At 62.1% G+C, this 17,199-nt stretch overlaps 2 protein-coding genes across 8 annotated transcripts in view; both read left to right on the top strand.

Moving 5' to 3' along the window:
- Positions 1-415, top strand: part of LOC116756779 (putative ciliary rootlet coiled-coil protein 2) — a 72,375-nt gene extending 71,960 nt beyond the window's left edge. Inside the window, 2 exon segments of the mRNA XM_032637722.1 lie at positions 258-330; positions 332-415. Coding sequence (XP_032493613.1) covers positions 258-330; positions 332-415 — 157 coding nt within the window.
- A 4,017-nt stretch (positions 416-4,432) lies between these two features.
- SNED1 (sushi, nidogen and EGF like domains 1) overlaps positions 4,433-17,199 on the top strand; it is a 95,439-nt gene continuing 82,672 nt past the window's right edge. For all 7 annotated transcript variants that reach the window (XR_004350648.1, XM_032636806.1, XM_032636804.1 and 4 more), the window contains exon 1: positions 4,433-4,914. Coding sequence is in view for 6 of the 7 variants with exons in the window: in XM_032636806.1 (XP_032492697.1) it covers positions 4,702-4,914 (213 nt within the window). In the remaining variant the exon portion in view is untranslated. The remainder of the gene's footprint in view (positions 4,915-17,199) is intronic.

The raw sequence follows: 17,199 nt of genomic DNA, 5'->3' as shown, positions 1-17,199 counted from the left end.
CGTGCCGCGAGTCAGTGGGCACCCTCTGATCCCCTGACCACAGAGCTCCCCCAGCCCTTGGGACCCCCGCCTACGGCTGGCATGGCCCGAGCTCCGGGACCGCTGCTCTCCGACGCGCCCCTCCCCGGCTGCACGGAGCCTCCCGCGGCCGGCATCGGCCCTGGCACCGATGTGGATGTGCTGACCCGGCCAGACCCCGGCGGCCAGGCCCCAGCAGGCCAGCTTCCGCAGCCACGGGCTGCGTTCCGTGCCCTCAGCTCTGTAAACATGGGGAAACACGTGGAAAACATTTCCACCAACTGAAGCCAAAAACATAATGTCCCGCAGGGCCCAGCTACCACATCCCTGCGCACAGAGGCGGCAAGACCTCCGTATCCAGGAACTGCAGGGCCGTCACGGTGGCAGGTGGCTGTAAGTGACTCAGAGTACAGTCCCACCCCCCACCCCCCCACCCCCACCCCCCGTGCTCCCCGCCCCGTGACTCACTGCCCGTGAGAGGCATCAGGATGTAAACGTTAAAGTTGTTAGAGAACCACCCACTTTCCCAGCCTATAAACTCTGGGAAAATTCCTGCGGGAATCCAGCCCTGGTTGCCACGGAGACCGAGGCAGCCATCTTAGGCCGATGCCTGGTTCACCTGTTAGCATTTTCTCTCTTTTCCCCCCTTGAACACTGGTCAGAGTGATTTGTTTCCTCTCCAAATGGCCTCTTTTGTTTTGTAAGTGACGTGTTTACAACTTCTGCGGGGCACCAGCCAGCCCAGGAAATTCCTGCGTCCGCAGGTGCTAGCCACCACCCCCTAGCACCTCCTCCTTCCAGGACTCAGGCGGGTGAGAAGGGCCAAAGCTCCTGGAGCCCACCCGTTCCAATCACGATCCCGCACTTAAAATAGGCTGTCCTGTCAGGCCTTCCTTTCTGACTGAACCTAGTAACGGAGTTGCCATATGTTGTGAACTGCACAAAAAATAGGTTTCATTCTGCCTGTCAGCTCTGCCTGATTATTGGTGGCTGTGTTGAGAAGGATTCTGAAGTTCAGCCCAGACTCAGAGGGGAAGAGCATGGTGACCCATTAACAACGCCGCTCTGGGCGAAGGAGGCGTTAGTGGTGGTGTTCGCACCCAGGTATTCACCAGCTTGCAGCGGCCCATTGGAACGCATAGCAACCCAGCGGCTGCCCCCACCGTTGGAGAGCCTGGTAGAGACAGGAAGGGTAGGGCCGTGAGACACACACAGCTCTGATGCTCAAGGCCTGGCATTTAGTAGGCAAGTCCCTTCCCTTCCTCCTCAACCGGGCGACCCCACGACCCAGTGGGCAGCTCCCTTGTGGAGGAAGGGCCTGAGGGTTGGCGGGTGGGGAGGAAGGACCTGGAATCTGGAGATTGACACTTGGAAAGTGTCAACACTTGCCTCTCTTTGGTGACCACTGGTGTCTCAGCGTCACACCTTTGGGACTGAATCTCCCAGCACAGAGGAGGTGCCTAGTAAATGTGCACAGATGAAAGAGGAGTACACCCCAGATGCAAAAGGGGTCAGAAAGATTTCTCAACATTGAAATGAGGGCCACGCGCTATTTGATCGATGTTCTTGCTGGTGATTTCTGGACCCTCCTTGCCCAGACTGCTCCTGGGAGACGCAAGATTTTTTATATTTCAATGAAAGTTCAATCAGTGCAGGAGACGCTGTTTTTACTTGTTCAACAGAAAGTTGTATACTTAGGAGAAAGGATTTTTCTGATGGAGATAAACTGCTGTTTTCTTAAACATTTCCAATGGCAAGCGTGTGGCTTCCGTGTGAGAGCCTTATGGCCGCCCGCACCCACGTGTACACTGCTGTGTACCCTGAACCGGGGCCCCCCATCTCTGCCGCAGTGAACCAGCCGCACCAAGGCCCCATCCATCCTCACAGTGTAGTGACCACGCCGGGTGGGCCTCCGCAAGAGCCAGATCCTGCCTGCCCCTCCAGGCCCTGTGACCTCCTGACCTCATTCCCGGAGCAGGTAGGGGTCTCCCTGGGGTTTCACCTACGTGGAAGCCCCAGGTGCTCGGGGCGGGTGGGAAGGAGAGAGTGGGAGGGGGGTGCAGCCAGGCAGCCTCCACCACCAGCAGCCCTGCTGGAGCCCCCGTCCCAGCCCTGCAGGGACCAGCCGGCCAGGCCAGGCTCAGTGGGGGAGACGCTCCCCACCTTGGCCGGCACGGGGTCCTGGGGCTTCCCGAGGTCGGCTCCGGGGCTCCCCATCTAAAGTGCTTACGCACTCAGGCCCTAAATTAAAATGTCACAGGCCTGTTGGGGAGTCTCGGGTTTCCTGGCCGCAGAACACGAGCCTGCTTGATAAAACGATTTTGGTTTTGATAAATGTGGACTTTCTGTGGCCAAGACAAAGGCACCCTTGAGTCTGGAGGGGAACCTGAAACAGCACATTGCTGAAAAGTATTTCCTGATAATATTTTTAGCACCTGGAAAAAAAATTTTTTTTTCTCTTTTTCGCCTGTGGAGCTGTGTGTGTGTGTGTGTGTGTGTGTGTGTGTGTGTGTTTGAATGTAATACCCAGCATGGTGGTGCCTCCTGTTAACCCCCAGTCTCCCAAATGGGACTGCAAATGGCCCAGGCTGAGGGCCGTGGAGGGTCAGCAGGCCTGTGCCTGGAAATGCACAGCCTCGCTGGGGGTCGAGACCCAAGGTCTGCCTGCCAAGCACCACTGTGTGCCCCGGGCCCCTGGGGCAGCCCTGCCCCCTACAGGCCCCCAGGTGGACCCAGAAGAGAGCCTTTACTAGGGTCCCCTGAGGCATGTGCTCAGGAGAAGGTCAGCAGTGCCCCGGAGGGACCTCCTCGGCCTAGGCGGCCTACTCAGAGAAGGAAAGTGCAGCTGGGGGGAGGACGGGGCGTGTGCCCCCTCCCACCCCCTGCAGGAGGTGGGCCAGTCTAGGAGGGGGTCAGAGGTCAGCCTGGACAACCCACTGTCCCCACCTTCCCCCCCCCCCCCCCCCCCCCCCCCGCCCCCTCCACTCCACCCCACCCCCCGCCGTGGTTTGGTGCAAGCTGGGAAGTTCTGCCCCTTCTCCCTGTCAGGGAGGGGCCACCTGCCCTCCCCCCTGAGGAAACAAACAGGAGAGGGCTTTCCCCTGGGCCCCAAACCCACGGCACAGACGCAGAGGGCTGCCAGGTTCCCACAGAAAACCCACAGATGGAAAAGCACGTCCTCCTGGGCTCCCACCAAGGTGACCAGCCTGCTGGCAGCTCTGCCCTCCGGGCTGCACTGTTGGAGGCCGTGTCCTGACCCCACCGGGATTTTGCCAGTGAGGTTCACGGACCCTCCCTGTCCAAGGAGGGTGAGGCTGCCACACCCCTCCTCCAACCTTGGCCATGATTTGACCACCGTGCTGCAGCCTGGCTCAGGGCTTCCCCCCACCTCCCCACTCAGCATCTGAGCCAGCGGGGTGCCAGGCTTGGCTTGTCCTCACGAATCAGCCCCCACCAGCACCCGAGAGCAGAGAGGGTGGAGAGCCCCCGGGGGTCGGGCCCTGCTCTGGGCCTAGGGACCAGAGGTGGCCAGATGCTGGCCCCCTGTGGAGGACAAACAGAGTCTGACTCTGAGAGCAAGTTCCTGCAGCAAGAGAAGTGCTGCGATGGCCACAGGCTGGAGACACAGAATCTGAGTTGTGGGCACTCGAGGGCCTGCTCCCACCCACGGGGCATCTGTCCACTTGCCCCCAGGCCGGCGTGGACCAGCTTCCCCGACGGAAGGCTGTTTTACCGGGAGTTGGCCCCAGACTTCTCTTGCTGTGAGGTTTCCTTAGGTCCCCAAATCATCTCCCCCCGCATTTCTCCTGATGTGGCCATGCAGGGCAGAAACTGCTTAATGCCCTGAAGTAGCCCAGGCCAGAGTCCTCCTCACATACAACCAGATGGCAAGCCTCAGAGCTGGGTGGGCAGCATGAGGCTGGCCTCTGGCCACTTCCAGAAGGGTTCATCCGACCACTGCTCCACCAGGGTGGCCCCCGGCCGACGACACCCTGGCAGGAGGGTGACCTGGTCCCCTGGGGGACAGGGGCCTGAGAGGACACCCAGGAGGCCTGCCCCCAGGCCCAACAACTCACGCAGGCCTGAGGGTCTGTCCTGGAGCTGCTTTGTGGACAAGGCACCTCCTCTGGGCCGGCCCCACACGGGCGGCTGGGGACCCACGGAGGAGGAGGAGGATGGCCCTGGCCGCAGGGCACGCCCGCAAAGCCCTCTCCTCGCTGGCCAGGCCACCTCCGGGGGGCTCGGGGCCGTGGGCTGAGACTCCCGCCCCGCTTGGCGCTTTAAGAGCAGCCTAATTTGCATGGCCCGGCCCGGCCCCGCCCAGGCCCGAGTGACCGCCCGGTTGGATATTTAAATCGCGGCCGTAGGGGCGGGTCCGGCTCCGAACGCGGTCCCGCCCGGCGCCTTCCTCCGCGAGAGGCGACCGGAGCGCGGCCCGGCCGAGCGGCAGCGGAACTCCGAAGTCCACCAACGGCGCGGCCGCGCTCCCCGCACGCCCGCCCGGCCGGCCCTGCGGGCCACTCCCGACCGCGGCCTCGCTCCTGCTCCGCGGTGACCGCAAGCCCCGCTGCGTCCCCCTGCGGCCCCTCCTCGTCGCCTGTCCGTCCCCGCTGTGTCTTCGCTGTGTCCCCCGCTCCGTCCTTCTCTGTCCCTCGCTCCGTCCCCGCCCGCCGACCCCCGGCGATGCCGCGCGGCGCCGCCTGGGCGCTGCTCTTGGCCGCGGCCCTGGGGCTCGGGGCGCGCGGCGTGCGCGGCGCTGTGGCCCTAGCCGACTTCTACCCGTTCGGCGCGGAGCGCGGCGACGCCGTCACCCCCAAGCAGGACGACGGCGGCTCCGGGCTGCGGCCGCTCTCCGTGCCCTTTCCGTTCTTCGGCGCCGAGCACTCCGGCCTCTACGTGAGTAACCCGAGCCCGCGGGGGGCGCCAGGGGGGTGCTGCGCCCCGGCCGCTGCCCGCCGCCCCGAGTCCCGCCGCCGCCGCCAGCAACTTGGCACCGTGGCGGCCAGAGGTGGAATGAGGACAGCGCTTCCTCCCTCCGGCGGCCAAGGCCGGACAGCGGCCCGCGGGAGCGGCGGGCGGGGTTGGGGGCCCGAGCTGCGGCCCGGCCACCTTGGCGAGTGGAGCGGGGCGCCCCCGGCCCTGGCCCCTGCCCCTGTCGGACCGCCTGGGGCTTGGGCTGCGGGCACTGAGCCTTGTGCCCCTGCTGGGCCCAGCGCAGCGGGGTGAGGGGAGGCCTGCCCCGTCCCGCCCCGTCCCGGTTCCTTCATAGACAGCAGTGTAACAGCAGGGGGCTGCTTCCTGGGTTCTCAGTTTCCCGAGTGGGGCTCCTGGCCCCTTCAGTTCCTCACTTGGCCTGCCGAGCTCTCAGCCCCTCCCAGGGCCACACGGGCCCCGCCCCCAGTTGACACCTGAGGCCCACTTGCTGGAGGCTGGGACGCGCCCAGACTTTCAGGGGTGCTGTGCGAGACTCAGCAAGCTGGTCCTCTCTGAGCCGCCCTTTCCCTCTCCCTCTCCTCCTGAGCCTGGGGGCTGGCCACTCAGGCCCAGACCTTCAAACAGGACTCCCAGAGGGAGCTCAGGAGAGCGGGGACAGTTCAGGCTGAAGGACAGCAGAACCCCCCCCTGGGGGACCCGGGGCCACTGAGGGAATGCAATGTCACACCTCATTGCTGCATCGAGCATTTACTGGGGGGCACCGTGCGCTGTCCTCTGAATCCCAGCTAGAAAAGTGCCGGCACCCTGTACCTCCAACACCATCGCCCCGCCCTCTGTCACTTCCAGCACCACTCCACCTCCCCCCTCCACTGCCCATCAGCACCACTGCCTGACTGCCAGCTCCCCCATCAGCCCTGTCACCTCCCCCATCAACACTGCCTCTCTCCACTCGACCCCAGCGCGGCTGCCAGCATCACTAGCTACCCTCCCACCACAGCCCTTCCATCGCCAGAGGTGGGAGGGGCAGCCGTTCTCTCTGTAGGTGCCACCCAGTGCAAGTTCCTCCGGGCCAGGACTTGGACAGAGGAGCAGGACTGACTTCCGGAAGTATGGGGCTGGGGGCAGAGCTGTGCTCAGGGTCTTCGGGAGCCAGGGAGGCCCATACATCCTAGAAGGGGGAAAATTCATGTTGGCACCGTCTTAACAGAGCCTCTGTCCAAATGCTCCTTGAGCATTCAGGCCAGGCTCAACCTCCTCACTCCAAGTCACAGGTGAAAATATTATTAAAACGGCTGACCCTCTTAACAGCCTCACCAAAAACATCTACCCCTGCCAAAGCAACTGGGAGACGTGGTTCTGAAGTGGAGAGATATGCTAGCAAAACAAACGGTTTCATCTGAAACCAGTACGTGGTTCCTCGCAAAACCTGTGTCTCCGTAAGAGCTCTTTGCTGGAAAAAGCTATCGTCTGACACACACCTGCCCATGGCGACGTAGGGAGCCCACTTCACCTCTCTTCGCTCAGTAGGAAAGACAGTGGAAACCTTGAGGGCCCCGGACACCTTGCCTGAAATAATGGCCAGGGCTCTGTGGTCGAGGAGGGAGCAGGGCAGAGGGTCAGAAATGAGGCCAGTTAGAGAAGAGAAGGCATTTATTCCGAAGCAAGTGGGTCAGACCGGTGCCTCCCAGCCCGCGCAGCTGAGACGATGCTTCTCTGCATGGCCCTGTCTCTGACCCTCGTCCAGCCGGGCGCGGCGTCAGCCAGCCCTGAGCCTGGGTGCCTGCGTCCGGCCGAGTGAGGACCCTCCAGGGCTGGACACGCCGGCCCAATGCCTGGCAAAGAGCAGGCTTGTGGAGTGAATGGACACACGGGTGAGTGAATGGACGCCTCGCCGTGACCCTGCGTGGAGATCAGTGCTTTCTGATCAGAATCGACCCTGGCAAGGACTCGGTCCTGCCGCGTGCACGGTGGCCTTCTTTCTAGAAAGCCCTGTCGTTTTGCTGCTTTCTCACGCTGTAGCAGCCATATGTGGTGACTTGTAAGGCTCTGAAAATCGTTGAGAGTCCCTTCTGAACACAAACCAGGCCGGCCCTGCTGGTGGGCATGGAGCGCGGCAGCTGAGAGGGAACTTTCTTGCAGGGAAAAAAGCTGGACAAGTTCACAGGTAGAGATGGCAGCTGTGCTGTGGCCTGCAGGCCCGGCCGAGGTGCAGCGTCCGCTCGGGGCGGCCATGGGGACTGAGAGGCCGTGAGGCTGGCCAGCGGTGGTGAGGAGCCCCCGTTTCCCCCCAGAAGCCCCCAGGTGCAGCCCCCGCCAAGGGTGGGGCCTGGGGGCTGCAGAGGAAGATCTTGGTTTATTTGGCATCAGGAGCCCCAACTGGCAACCTCAGGGAGCACTTCTGCTCCTTCATCGGGGAAGGAGTGCCAGGTGGGCGGTGTCTGCGAAGGTGCTGGGCACGCTGAGAGGGTCCACACGTCTGTTACGAGGGTGCAGTGGCCGAGACATGGGTGCGGGGTCTGCCGGCTGTGTCTCCAAGGCTGGGCTGCTGGCGGTGATGCACGGGGTGGTACCCGCCTTGGTGTGCCTTCCATCCTTCCCCTGCAGAGCCCCTTCCAGCCCCCGCTGGCCCCTCACGCACAGTGCTGTGACACCCTTGATCTCTGAATCTTGGGGACTCTTCCTTGTTCTGGTCTTTTGGAGCACCTTGGGGCCAGTCACGGAGAGCGCCGAGTGGGAAACGGGAAGGGTGTGGGCCCGGGGCGGGCAGTGGCACCTCCGAGCCTGGGGGAAGACGTGTTGACAGTTGATTTGACCTGAGCCCTGGCCAGCAGCCCCTCTCTCTAGTGTCCCAGGCAAGGCTGGCTCCACACCTGGTGTCTGCTCATCCGCTGGCATCCCCACCGGGGGCATAGTCCCCACCCAGCCTCTCCCAGACCGCCCGCCCAGGGGAGGTCCGCAGGCGGCCCGGGACCGGTGGCTGGTCGGTTCCTCCGAGAACCCCGGCTTCCCCACCTGTGCAGCCCGTGGCACCTTTCCAACCAAGACAGTCAGCTGGCTGGCCACCAGCTCCGAGCCATCTGGAAAACCCACCCTGACCCACAGGACAAAACCAGTGAGATGGAGGCAGGCCTGGCAGTGGAGCTCGGCTTTTCTGACCTGAGGAAGCCCCCGCAGAAATGCATGAGCCCCCTGGCTAGGAGGAGAGGCCGCAGCCCCCAGGGGCAGACAGGGTCCTGGGCAGGCCCCTCCCCACGCTCCCTTGCTGCTGGTACCTGGGGAGGAGCGGGGCACAGGCAAGGGGCTCGGAGGTGGAGGTGGAGGTGGGCAGGGGTCGAGGGAGGGTCCTGGGTGGCCTGGCAGCCCCACGTAGGGGGAGAGCGCCGGGGCGAGATCCAGACTGGCCCCTCGGCCTGGACCTCCCGGCAGCCCGACGGAGGGCGGGCAGTGCAGTCCTCCCCGGCCCAGAGAGGGAAGTGGGCCTCAGATGCAGGCCCAGGGGCCTCAGGACTCCTGCGTCCCGCTGCCTCCTTGCTATTCCACCCCGGCCGTAGTGCGGCCCAGACAGAAGTCCTGCTTCCTCGGCCATCCTGGGAGCTCCCCTGAGACCCCACCTCGTTCCCACGTGGTCAGAGCAGGCAGCTGGGCCTGCAGCCCTGCCTTGGAAATGCTCCCACTTCCCAGAGCAGCCACCCCGCTGGCCTGGGCACGTGCGGCACCTCCTCGTGGGCCTCCGGCTCCTGGCCCTGCCCCTCCAGCCTGTCCGTGGGGCGACTGAGGGAGCCTTGCCCAGTGCGAGTGAGACCTTGCCTTTCTCTCCTGCCCTTACCCAGCCCCCCTGGCCTTGGGGCTGGGCCCCGTGTACCTGTGCCCCCACCCCGTCCCCCGCCAGCCTCCCTGGCCCTGGGGCTGGGCCCTGTGTACCTGTGCCCCCTCATCCCCCCCATACCCCTGGTCTTGGGACTGGGCCCCGTGTACCTGTTCCCCCCCCCCGTCCCCCGCCAGCCCCCCTGGCCCTGGGGCTGGGCCCTGTGTACCTGTGCCCCCACCCCGTCCCCCGCCAGACCCCTGGCCTTGGGTCTGGGCCCCGTGTACCTGTGCCCCCCCCCCCGTCCCCCGCCAGCCCCGCTGGCCCTGGGGCTGGGCCCCGTGTACCTGTGCCCCCCCATCTCCCGCCAGCCCCCCCTGGCCCTGGGGCTGGGCCCCGTGTACCTGTGCCCCATGTACCTGGGCCCCCCGTCCCCCACCAGTGCCCCTGGCCTTGGGGCTGGGCCCTGTGTACCTGTGCCCCGTGTATCTGTGCCCCCTGTCCCCCGCCAGTGCCCCTGGCCTTAGGGCTGGGCCCCGTGTACCTGTGCCCCGTGTATCTGTGCCCCCCATCCCCTGCCAGTACCCCTGGCTTTGGGGCTGGGCCCCGTGTACCTGTGCCTCGTGTACCTGTGCCCCCACCCCGTCCCCCGCCAGCCCCCCTGGCCCTGGGGCTGGGCCCTGTGTACCTGTGCCCCCCCCATCCCCCCCCAGACCCCTGGTCTTGGGACTGGGCCCCGTGTACCTGTTCCCCCCCCATCCCCCGCCAGCCCCCCTGGCCCTGGGGCTGGGCCCCGTGTACCTGTGCCCCCCCATCTCCCGCCAGCCCCCCCTGGCCCTGGGGCTGGGCCCCGTGTACCTGTGCCCCATGTACCTGGGCCCCCCGTCCCCCACCAGTGCCCCTGGCCTTGGGGCTGGGCCCTGTGTACCTGTGCCCCGTGTATCTGTGCCCCCTGTCCCCCGCCAGTGCCCCTGGCCTTAGGGCTGGGCCCCGTGTACCTGTGCCCCGTGTATCTGTGCCCCCCGTCCCCTGCCAGTACCCCTGGCTTTGGGGCTGGGCCCCGTGTACCTGTGCCTCGTGTACCTGTGCCCACCCCGTCCCCCGCCAGCCCCGCTGGCCCTGGGGCTGGGCCCCGTGTACCTGTGCCCCCCCCATCTCCCGCCAGCCCCGCTGGCCCTGGGGCTGGGCCCCGTGTACCTGTGCCCCCCATCTCCCGCCAGCCCCCCCTGGCCCTGGGGCTGGGCCCCGTGTACCTGGGCCCCCCGTCCCCCACCAGCGCCCCTGGCCTTGGGGCTGGGCCCTGTGTACCTGTGCCCTGTGTATCTGTGCCCCCCGTCCCCCGCCAGTGCCCCTGGCCTTGGGGCTGGGCCCCGTGTACCTGTGCCCCCGTCCCCCGCCAGCCCCCCAGCTCCCTCTGCTCCAGCCAATACAGAACAGGTCACCCTCAGCCACTGTGCTTGCTGCCAGGTCGGAGCCCCTCCCAGGACAGGCAGGTCTCCTCCCCTGAACGGGCCCCACTCCCCCAGCCTGGTCCCTGCGCTCCCCGCGTGTCGCTTCTGACCCCACCTCGGTGGTTTACCCTGCACGGGGCGTGTGCCCTGCAAGGCACATCAGTACACGGTCCTGGCACCCACGTGTGTTTGACTGTATTTGGACGTCGTGATGGCGGATGTGGACGTAGGTGTGTAGGTGCGTCTGCCCACTGGGGGAAATGCAAGCAGCGACACCTCAGCGGCCGTGAGCAGTCCTCGGGCTCAGGTCCTGGTTCCCAGACACCAGTCACCACTAGCAGGAACTGGGGCTCTCTGGAGATTATACAGCCACGGCAGGAAAAGAAGGAAATGAGCTTGGAAAAGCTTGTGCCAGAAAGTAATAGAGTGATCAAAGAAAGATGGGGATGTGGCGGAAGGACACCCAGGCCACACCCAAAAGGGGCTCTCGGGACCAGTGAAGCATTACTTTAATGGTAGTGACAGATTTCAGTCCCTTAAGGAAAGGGGAGCCAGCGAGTTCACGCCGATGCGAGTATAGATACATGATTAAATGTATAAACGAGGGAGAAAGTGGTACTGACCACACTGCCTCGGCGCTGAGTGTCCTGCTCCAGACAACCGTGTGTTCTCGGTAGAGAATGTCCTTGCTCAGGGGAGTACACAGTAGGGGGCTCAGTGGGTAAAGGGTCATCACTTCTGCAAGGTACTCTCAAGTGGTTCAGGAAACATCTATGTAGGAGAGAGAGCATGATGAAGGAAATGGGGCAGAATCCTAGAATTTGGTGAATGTGGATCAAAAGTATGAGGAGTGCCTTGCAATTTTTCTGTAAGTTTGACGTTCTGTCAAAACATAACGTAACCTCTAGGGAATGCCTTCTGGCAGGAATACCCGGAGCCCCGGGCACACACCCGGCCACCCTCACTGGGAAGCCAGCCTGGCCGGCTGGGAAGGACTCAGGCGTCCCCCTCCTCAGCTCTCAGGGGCTGTGTGAAGCTGGAAGTGACCAGCTCGCCACAGCGTGCCTCCAGGACAGCCCACCACTCACTCACCATGGACTTATTTGCTAATTCATTTAGCCACACGTCCATCCGGAAACCTTGGTGGAGCCGTAGCTCTGAGTCAAGGAGCGGACATATGCACCAGCAGCAGTTTTACTTTTAGTCCTAAAATTTTGTCTCTTTTGTTCACGGTGCTCTCCCAGCCTCTGCAAGAGAGCTGGCTTGTAGAAGCAGCTCTGTAAACGTCGGCTGTTCATCCTCTGACTGTTGGGATAACACGCCCGTAATTCCATCTTCCCAAAACAAGCGCTCTAAACATGTTGGCGACATCCTTCCCGATGTGTTTTCAAGCGCATTTGGGGCTGCCATTTCATACAAATTTCCATTTTGCATATTTCATTCAATATTATACCGTGAGCATTTTCCAGTGCCTTAAATTTGCTGTGAAAAGTGTGCTTTTTGGTGGCAGTATAATATTCCATCCTATGGCTATACCATAATTCTTTTCAGCAGTCACACCTGTGGCCTGTGTGGGTGGCTTCAGTGTCTCCGGGGATGCCCCAGTGCACATCCATCCTACACACAGCTTTGTTCAGGCAGGTCTTTTGTTTTTCCGTTCCTCATAATAAGTTCCTCCAGGGGGGCTGGCTGGGTCCCAAGGAATGTGCTTTTCAAGGCTGTCTCCCTACTTCCCCCTGCTGCCCAGAGGGCGGCCTTATTTACACCCTCCTCTGCTGGGGGAAGGGGGCCTCCTCAGTTGACCTGAGTCAGCCTGGAGGGCACAGCATCCGGCCAGCCAGCAGCTTCCAGGCCACACAGGGTACCTGTGGTCCAGTCGACGATGGGGTGGGGACAGTGGGCAGGCCCAGGGACAAAACAAGCTGCGGGAGCCTGGCCCCCAGTGGACACTGCGCCCATGGCTCTGAAACCAGGCGGCTGGAGGGGGCTGCCCAGCTCGTTCACTCCCCCCACCCCCGTACCTCCCCACAGGGGGTCCAGCCTCAGAGCCTCAGCAGCCGTAAACTGGCCGTTTATACACTGGGGCGAGTCCTTCACTGAACGCCTGCTGTGTGCGAAGCATTACCCGGCTCCCCAGCCCGAGGACTCGGCTCGGGCAGAAGTCTGAGTGCTGGGGGCTGAGTCCAGGGTGGGAGGAGTGGGCACCGTGTCTCGGTACAGGTCCCAGGACCATGCTGTCCTCCAGGTGGGTGCAGGTGGCTGGCCGAGGGCCAGACACAGCCCCCTCGGGCCCTCACACACGTCCTGCTGCGAATATTTCCTGCCACCTGCTCTGGGCAGAGGGGCTGTCGGGCACAGGCATCTCTGGAGGCTTGCTGCGGATGGGGCCTGGGGTAGGGCTGGTGTCCCGGGGGAGTGGCCACCGTCCCCAGAGTGAGACTGGCAGGGTGAGAGGCCTAGGTGTGGGAGCAGAGGCACACCGTCCCTGCACTTGGAGGTGGCGGCCAGGGGCGGTGGCTGCAGGGTGACAGTGGACCCGATGTGGACTCAGAGCTCAGGGCAGCAAGGTCAGGCTGTGCTGGGCCCGGGGGAGGGGGCCGTGGGTGCCCAAGCACAGGGCATGTCCAGGGGCCTCTGGGGACTTGGGATCTGGTCCTAGGGGGGCACCTGGCCCAGGTGTGCCAGAGGTGAGGCAGGAGCTGCCATCTAATCTACACAGGGAAGGAAGGGAAGGGCCGTGAGGACAGCTGGAGGGACAGGACACGGGAGGGGCAGGTGCCTGGACCCCCCGCCCACTGGAGAGGCAGCCCCTGTTGGAGTGGGGTGGGGCTCAAGGGCCTGGGCTCTGGACCATAGGCAGGACCACAAGGCCCAGCAGGAGACGAGAGGGTGGCCACGGGGAGGCCCTGGACAGCTGACGGCAGGGGGCACGGTGGGGAGGTAGCAGAGGGCCTGCGCACCGAGGGCCCAGCCTGGGAAGGGGAAGGGCCGTCGCCCCAGCGCTGCGGGGAATCCCTCCTCCCCCGCTGGGCGCTGAAGCCAGCCCACTGCCCCACCTGCAGGCTACACCCTGGCTGCCCAGCAGTGCCCCCACCCCCCATCCTCTGTGGCCCTCCTGCAGCCAGGCGAGGCCACCTGGCACCCCGGGTGCTCAGAGAGGGCCAGCCTCCCCTCTTCGCCAGGTCTGGGTGTCCAGGGCCCCACCTTGCCCGGGAGCCCAGGGCGCTGCCCACGGCCGCCCTGCGAGCAGGACCCCAGCCCCGAGCTGTGCTTGTGGAAGGAATCCTGGTTCCCCAGAAAGCTGCCAGGAAATAAAAGACATGCCTACATTTTTCAAAACAAGCTTATAAAAGGCCTCAGAACTTTATTGTTTTATTTCTGGCAGAAACGTCAAAGCAGGAACCAAGGCCCCGCCCTTTCGGATCTGATGTTTGCAGAGCTGGGGTGCTGTGACCGTGGGGTCCCCAGCTCCCCTCCAGGCTTGCCCGCCTGGCCCAGAGCAGCCCCTCGCCCAGCGAGCGTGGCACCAGCCAGCCCCAGGCTGCCCAGTTCAGGGACCAGCCAGACACACGTCACACGCTTTCGGCTGCAAGTGGCCTCTGAGAGACTCTCCAGGACATTTCCGCTCTCTCCCAGTTTTATCCAAGTCGGAAATGCCACCAGGCCATCTCTCTGCGCTTTCTCCTGGCCCAGCGGAGGGAGGGCCGGCCCCTCCTGTGAGAAAGGCCTGGGTGCCTTTCCCTCTGCAGGCCACACGCACCCCCAGGTCAAGGGCAGGCTTCCTCCACGCCCCGCGGGCCCCCTTCCTGCTGCTGTGGCCTCGGGGCCTCCCCAGGGGAGCAGCCCAGGCCCACCTGGCTGGCCTCAGGTCCCGAGGGGCAGCGGGCGCGGGGCGGCACATTGCAGGGCCCGGACCCAGCCGACGGCCGGCCCACGTCAGGTTTCCGGTATGTCAGTGGCTGAAGAGCACGCTGGTGCCCGGCAGGGGGTCGGGATCGAGTCCTTTCTCCTGTTTTCCCGACGTGTTGCCCGTTCTACAGAGTGCTGTTGCAAGGAGAAAAATAATAATAGTAGGATTGATATTCTGTGGGAGTAGCATTCGCTGGCCCTGAAGAAGGAGAGGGACCCCGGTGCGGGGGAGGGGTGCCGTGCCCCTCCTGCGCCGCCAGCCCCGCCTGCCCCACCGGAGGTTCAGACGTTCTCCCCTGGAGGAAGACAGTCCAGGCACGCCCCTGCCCAGGTGGCCCCGGCCCTGCTCTGACCTGGCCCCGACCCGTGGGGAGGGCGGCAGCCATCCGGTGGGGGCGGAGAGGGGAGCCCGCCGGCCGAGCGCTGGCGGGCAGGCCGGAGGCCTCTAAACACACCGCACACACCTGAGCACCGGACTTCAAAGGCAGGAAGGAAACTGGGCAGAGCGCCTGTGGGGGAACCAGGGGGCCCAGGCCAGCCGAGGAAGACAGACGGGGGTGCAGGATGCAGGGAGGGCGGGGCAGATGGTCCCACCTGGCAGATGGCCACGGCACTAGGGACCCTCACTCCAGCCTGCGGCGCCCCCCCCATCCAACTGTGACTCCTCACCCTTGACTATGTTTTCCTAAACACGGGCAGAAAAGGGGACCCAAAGTAAGTGTGCAGCGAAAGAACAGATGTGATGCCAGCCCCGAGGGACGGCGGCCCCAAGTTAAGGCCTGTGGTTGCCGCTCCGCCTGCATCAGCCCACACCGTGCAGCCCTGACAAGGCTGCCTGCACCTGCCTCCTTCCCTCCAAGTTATTCAGGTTCTTCCATCCATGTTTTGTCCATTATCACCGTGGTTCAATTACATAGATCGTCTTCAAGTTGTTTGTTTCACTGTGGTGGACATTTGGAGCTGTTCCTACTTTTAGACCATTCTTACTGTGCTGTCTGGGAACATTCCGGAACGTGCGTCCCGGTGCACGTGGGCGCTGGCGTGGAGGGTGGTGGGCCCTAGGGGTGGGGCTGTCGGGCATGGGCCGCACCCGCCGCCAGCTCGTGAAGTACAGAGGCCACGGGTGTTCCCACTGCAGGACACGCTTGCCAGCCCAGTGGTTGTAGACGGGCGTGAATACGAGGTGCTGCTGCTCTGGATTGCCTCATTTGTAAGCCCCCTGTTAAGTCTTTCCTCTTTTCTACTGAGCTCCCTTTTTTCTTGTTGCTTTATGGGAGTTGTGTACATACACCAGGTCACAAGTGTTGCAAACATCTTTTCCCTGTTCTCTGCACCTTACTTCACGCTCTTCGGTGCACCTTTGGGTGAATAAGTACTCTTGAGTTTAATGCAGTAAATGTACCCGTCTTTATTTTTATGGTCAGAGGTTTTTTTGCCTTTTTTCTTTTCTTTTTTTTTTTTTTTTTTTTGCGGTACGTGGGCCTCTCACTGTTGTGGCCTCTCCCGCTGCATAGCACAGGCTCCGGACGCGCAGGCTCAGCGGCCATGGCTCACGGGCCCAGCCGCTCCGCAGCATGTGGGATCTTCCCGGACCGGGGCACGAACCCGTGTCCCCTGCATCAGCAGGTGGACTCTCAACCACTGCGCCACCAGGGAAGCCCCTGTGCCTTTTTTAAAAAAAACATTTTATTTATTTATTTGGCCGTGTTGGGTCTTAGTTGCGGCACGTGGGATCTTCCGTTGCGGTGCGCGGGCTCCCTAGTTGTGGCATGCGGGCTCAGTTGCCCACGGCATGTGGGATCTTAGTTCCCTGAGCGGGGATGGAACCTGCGTCCCCCTGCGTTGGAAAGTGGATTCTTCACCACTGGACCGCCGGGGACGTCCTGTGCCTTATTTTAAAAATCACCTCCAAGTCTTGAATATGTTCTCCATGGCCCCCCACAACAGCGTCTCTGCTGTGCAGCTTGGTCGCTCACACCTCCGTGCCTGCGGATGTGGAGCTGGGCACGAGGTAGGCCCCCCAGCCCGCCCCCCACCCCCCACCGAGTGTGTGCCTGGGCCGTCTCCCGGCCCTCCTCCTGCCCACCTGTCCGATCACTGTTCCGTGTGAGAGCCCAGTGTCCACTACAGCATCCATCCTGGACCAGCAAGTCCTTCCATCTTTTCTTCTCCAGGAAGTCTTGGTCCTTCTTGGCTTTGCCTTTTCATATAAAATTTACAGTTGGCTTATCAGTTTACACACACACACAGACACACGTCTGCTGGGATTTTTACTGGGATTGCGTGGAGTATGAAGACTGATGCGAGAACTGATACCTTTACCTGGGTTGACTCACGTGGCCCAGGAACAGAGCACGTTCCTGTGTTTATTTAGATTGTCTCTGACATTCTCTAATAAATCTAACATCTTTTATTAGATTTATTCTTAAGGACTTGCTGTTCTCTATACTGTTGTAAATGGTGTCTTTTCTTCATTTCTTTTCTCAGTACTTACTGCTGTTAATGTGGAATCATAATTGAGTTCTTACCGTCTCTAATTTTATATGTAACAACCAGGCCAAGCCTCTTACTGATTCTGCTGCATCATCTGGGTTCTTTCGGATTTTCCCACATTCACGTTCGTAGCATTTGCACCTGACGATAGTTGCGTTTCTCCCTTTCTAATCATTTTGCATTTTGATTCATTTTTTGCCTTGCTGTGCTGGTTGGATACATTGCATGTTAGCAGGACCCAGAAAGAAAGTGTTCCATGTTTCACGATTAAATGTGATGCTTCCTCCTGTTTGTTTTCAAGATGCCCTTTTTCAGATTAGTATGTCCCCTCCTATTCCTATTCTCATATTCAGGGAATTTTTATCACATGTGGATGTTGGCTCTTAGTAAATACCATCTCTCTACCTATAAAGATGATTATATGATTCTCACCTTTAATCTGTTAAATTGGTCACTTAAATTAATTGGATTTCTAATGTAAAGCCACGCTTGTATTCCTAACAGAAATCCAAGTTGGTAATGATTAATTATTTACCCAGTTCATAGATTGCTGGATTCAGTTTGCTAACAATGCGTTAAGATTTGGGC

The sequence above is a fragment of the Phocoena sinus genome, chromosome 7 (genome assembly GCF_008692025.1).
Source record: "Phocoena sinus isolate mPhoSin1 chromosome 7, mPhoSin1.pri, whole genome shotgun sequence".
Lineage (NCBI taxonomy): Eukaryota > Metazoa > Chordata > Mammalia > Artiodactyla > Phocoenidae > Phocoena > Phocoena sinus.
Note: the sequence above shows the minus strand (reverse complement) of the source record. Positions and strands in the feature narration are given on the sequence as shown.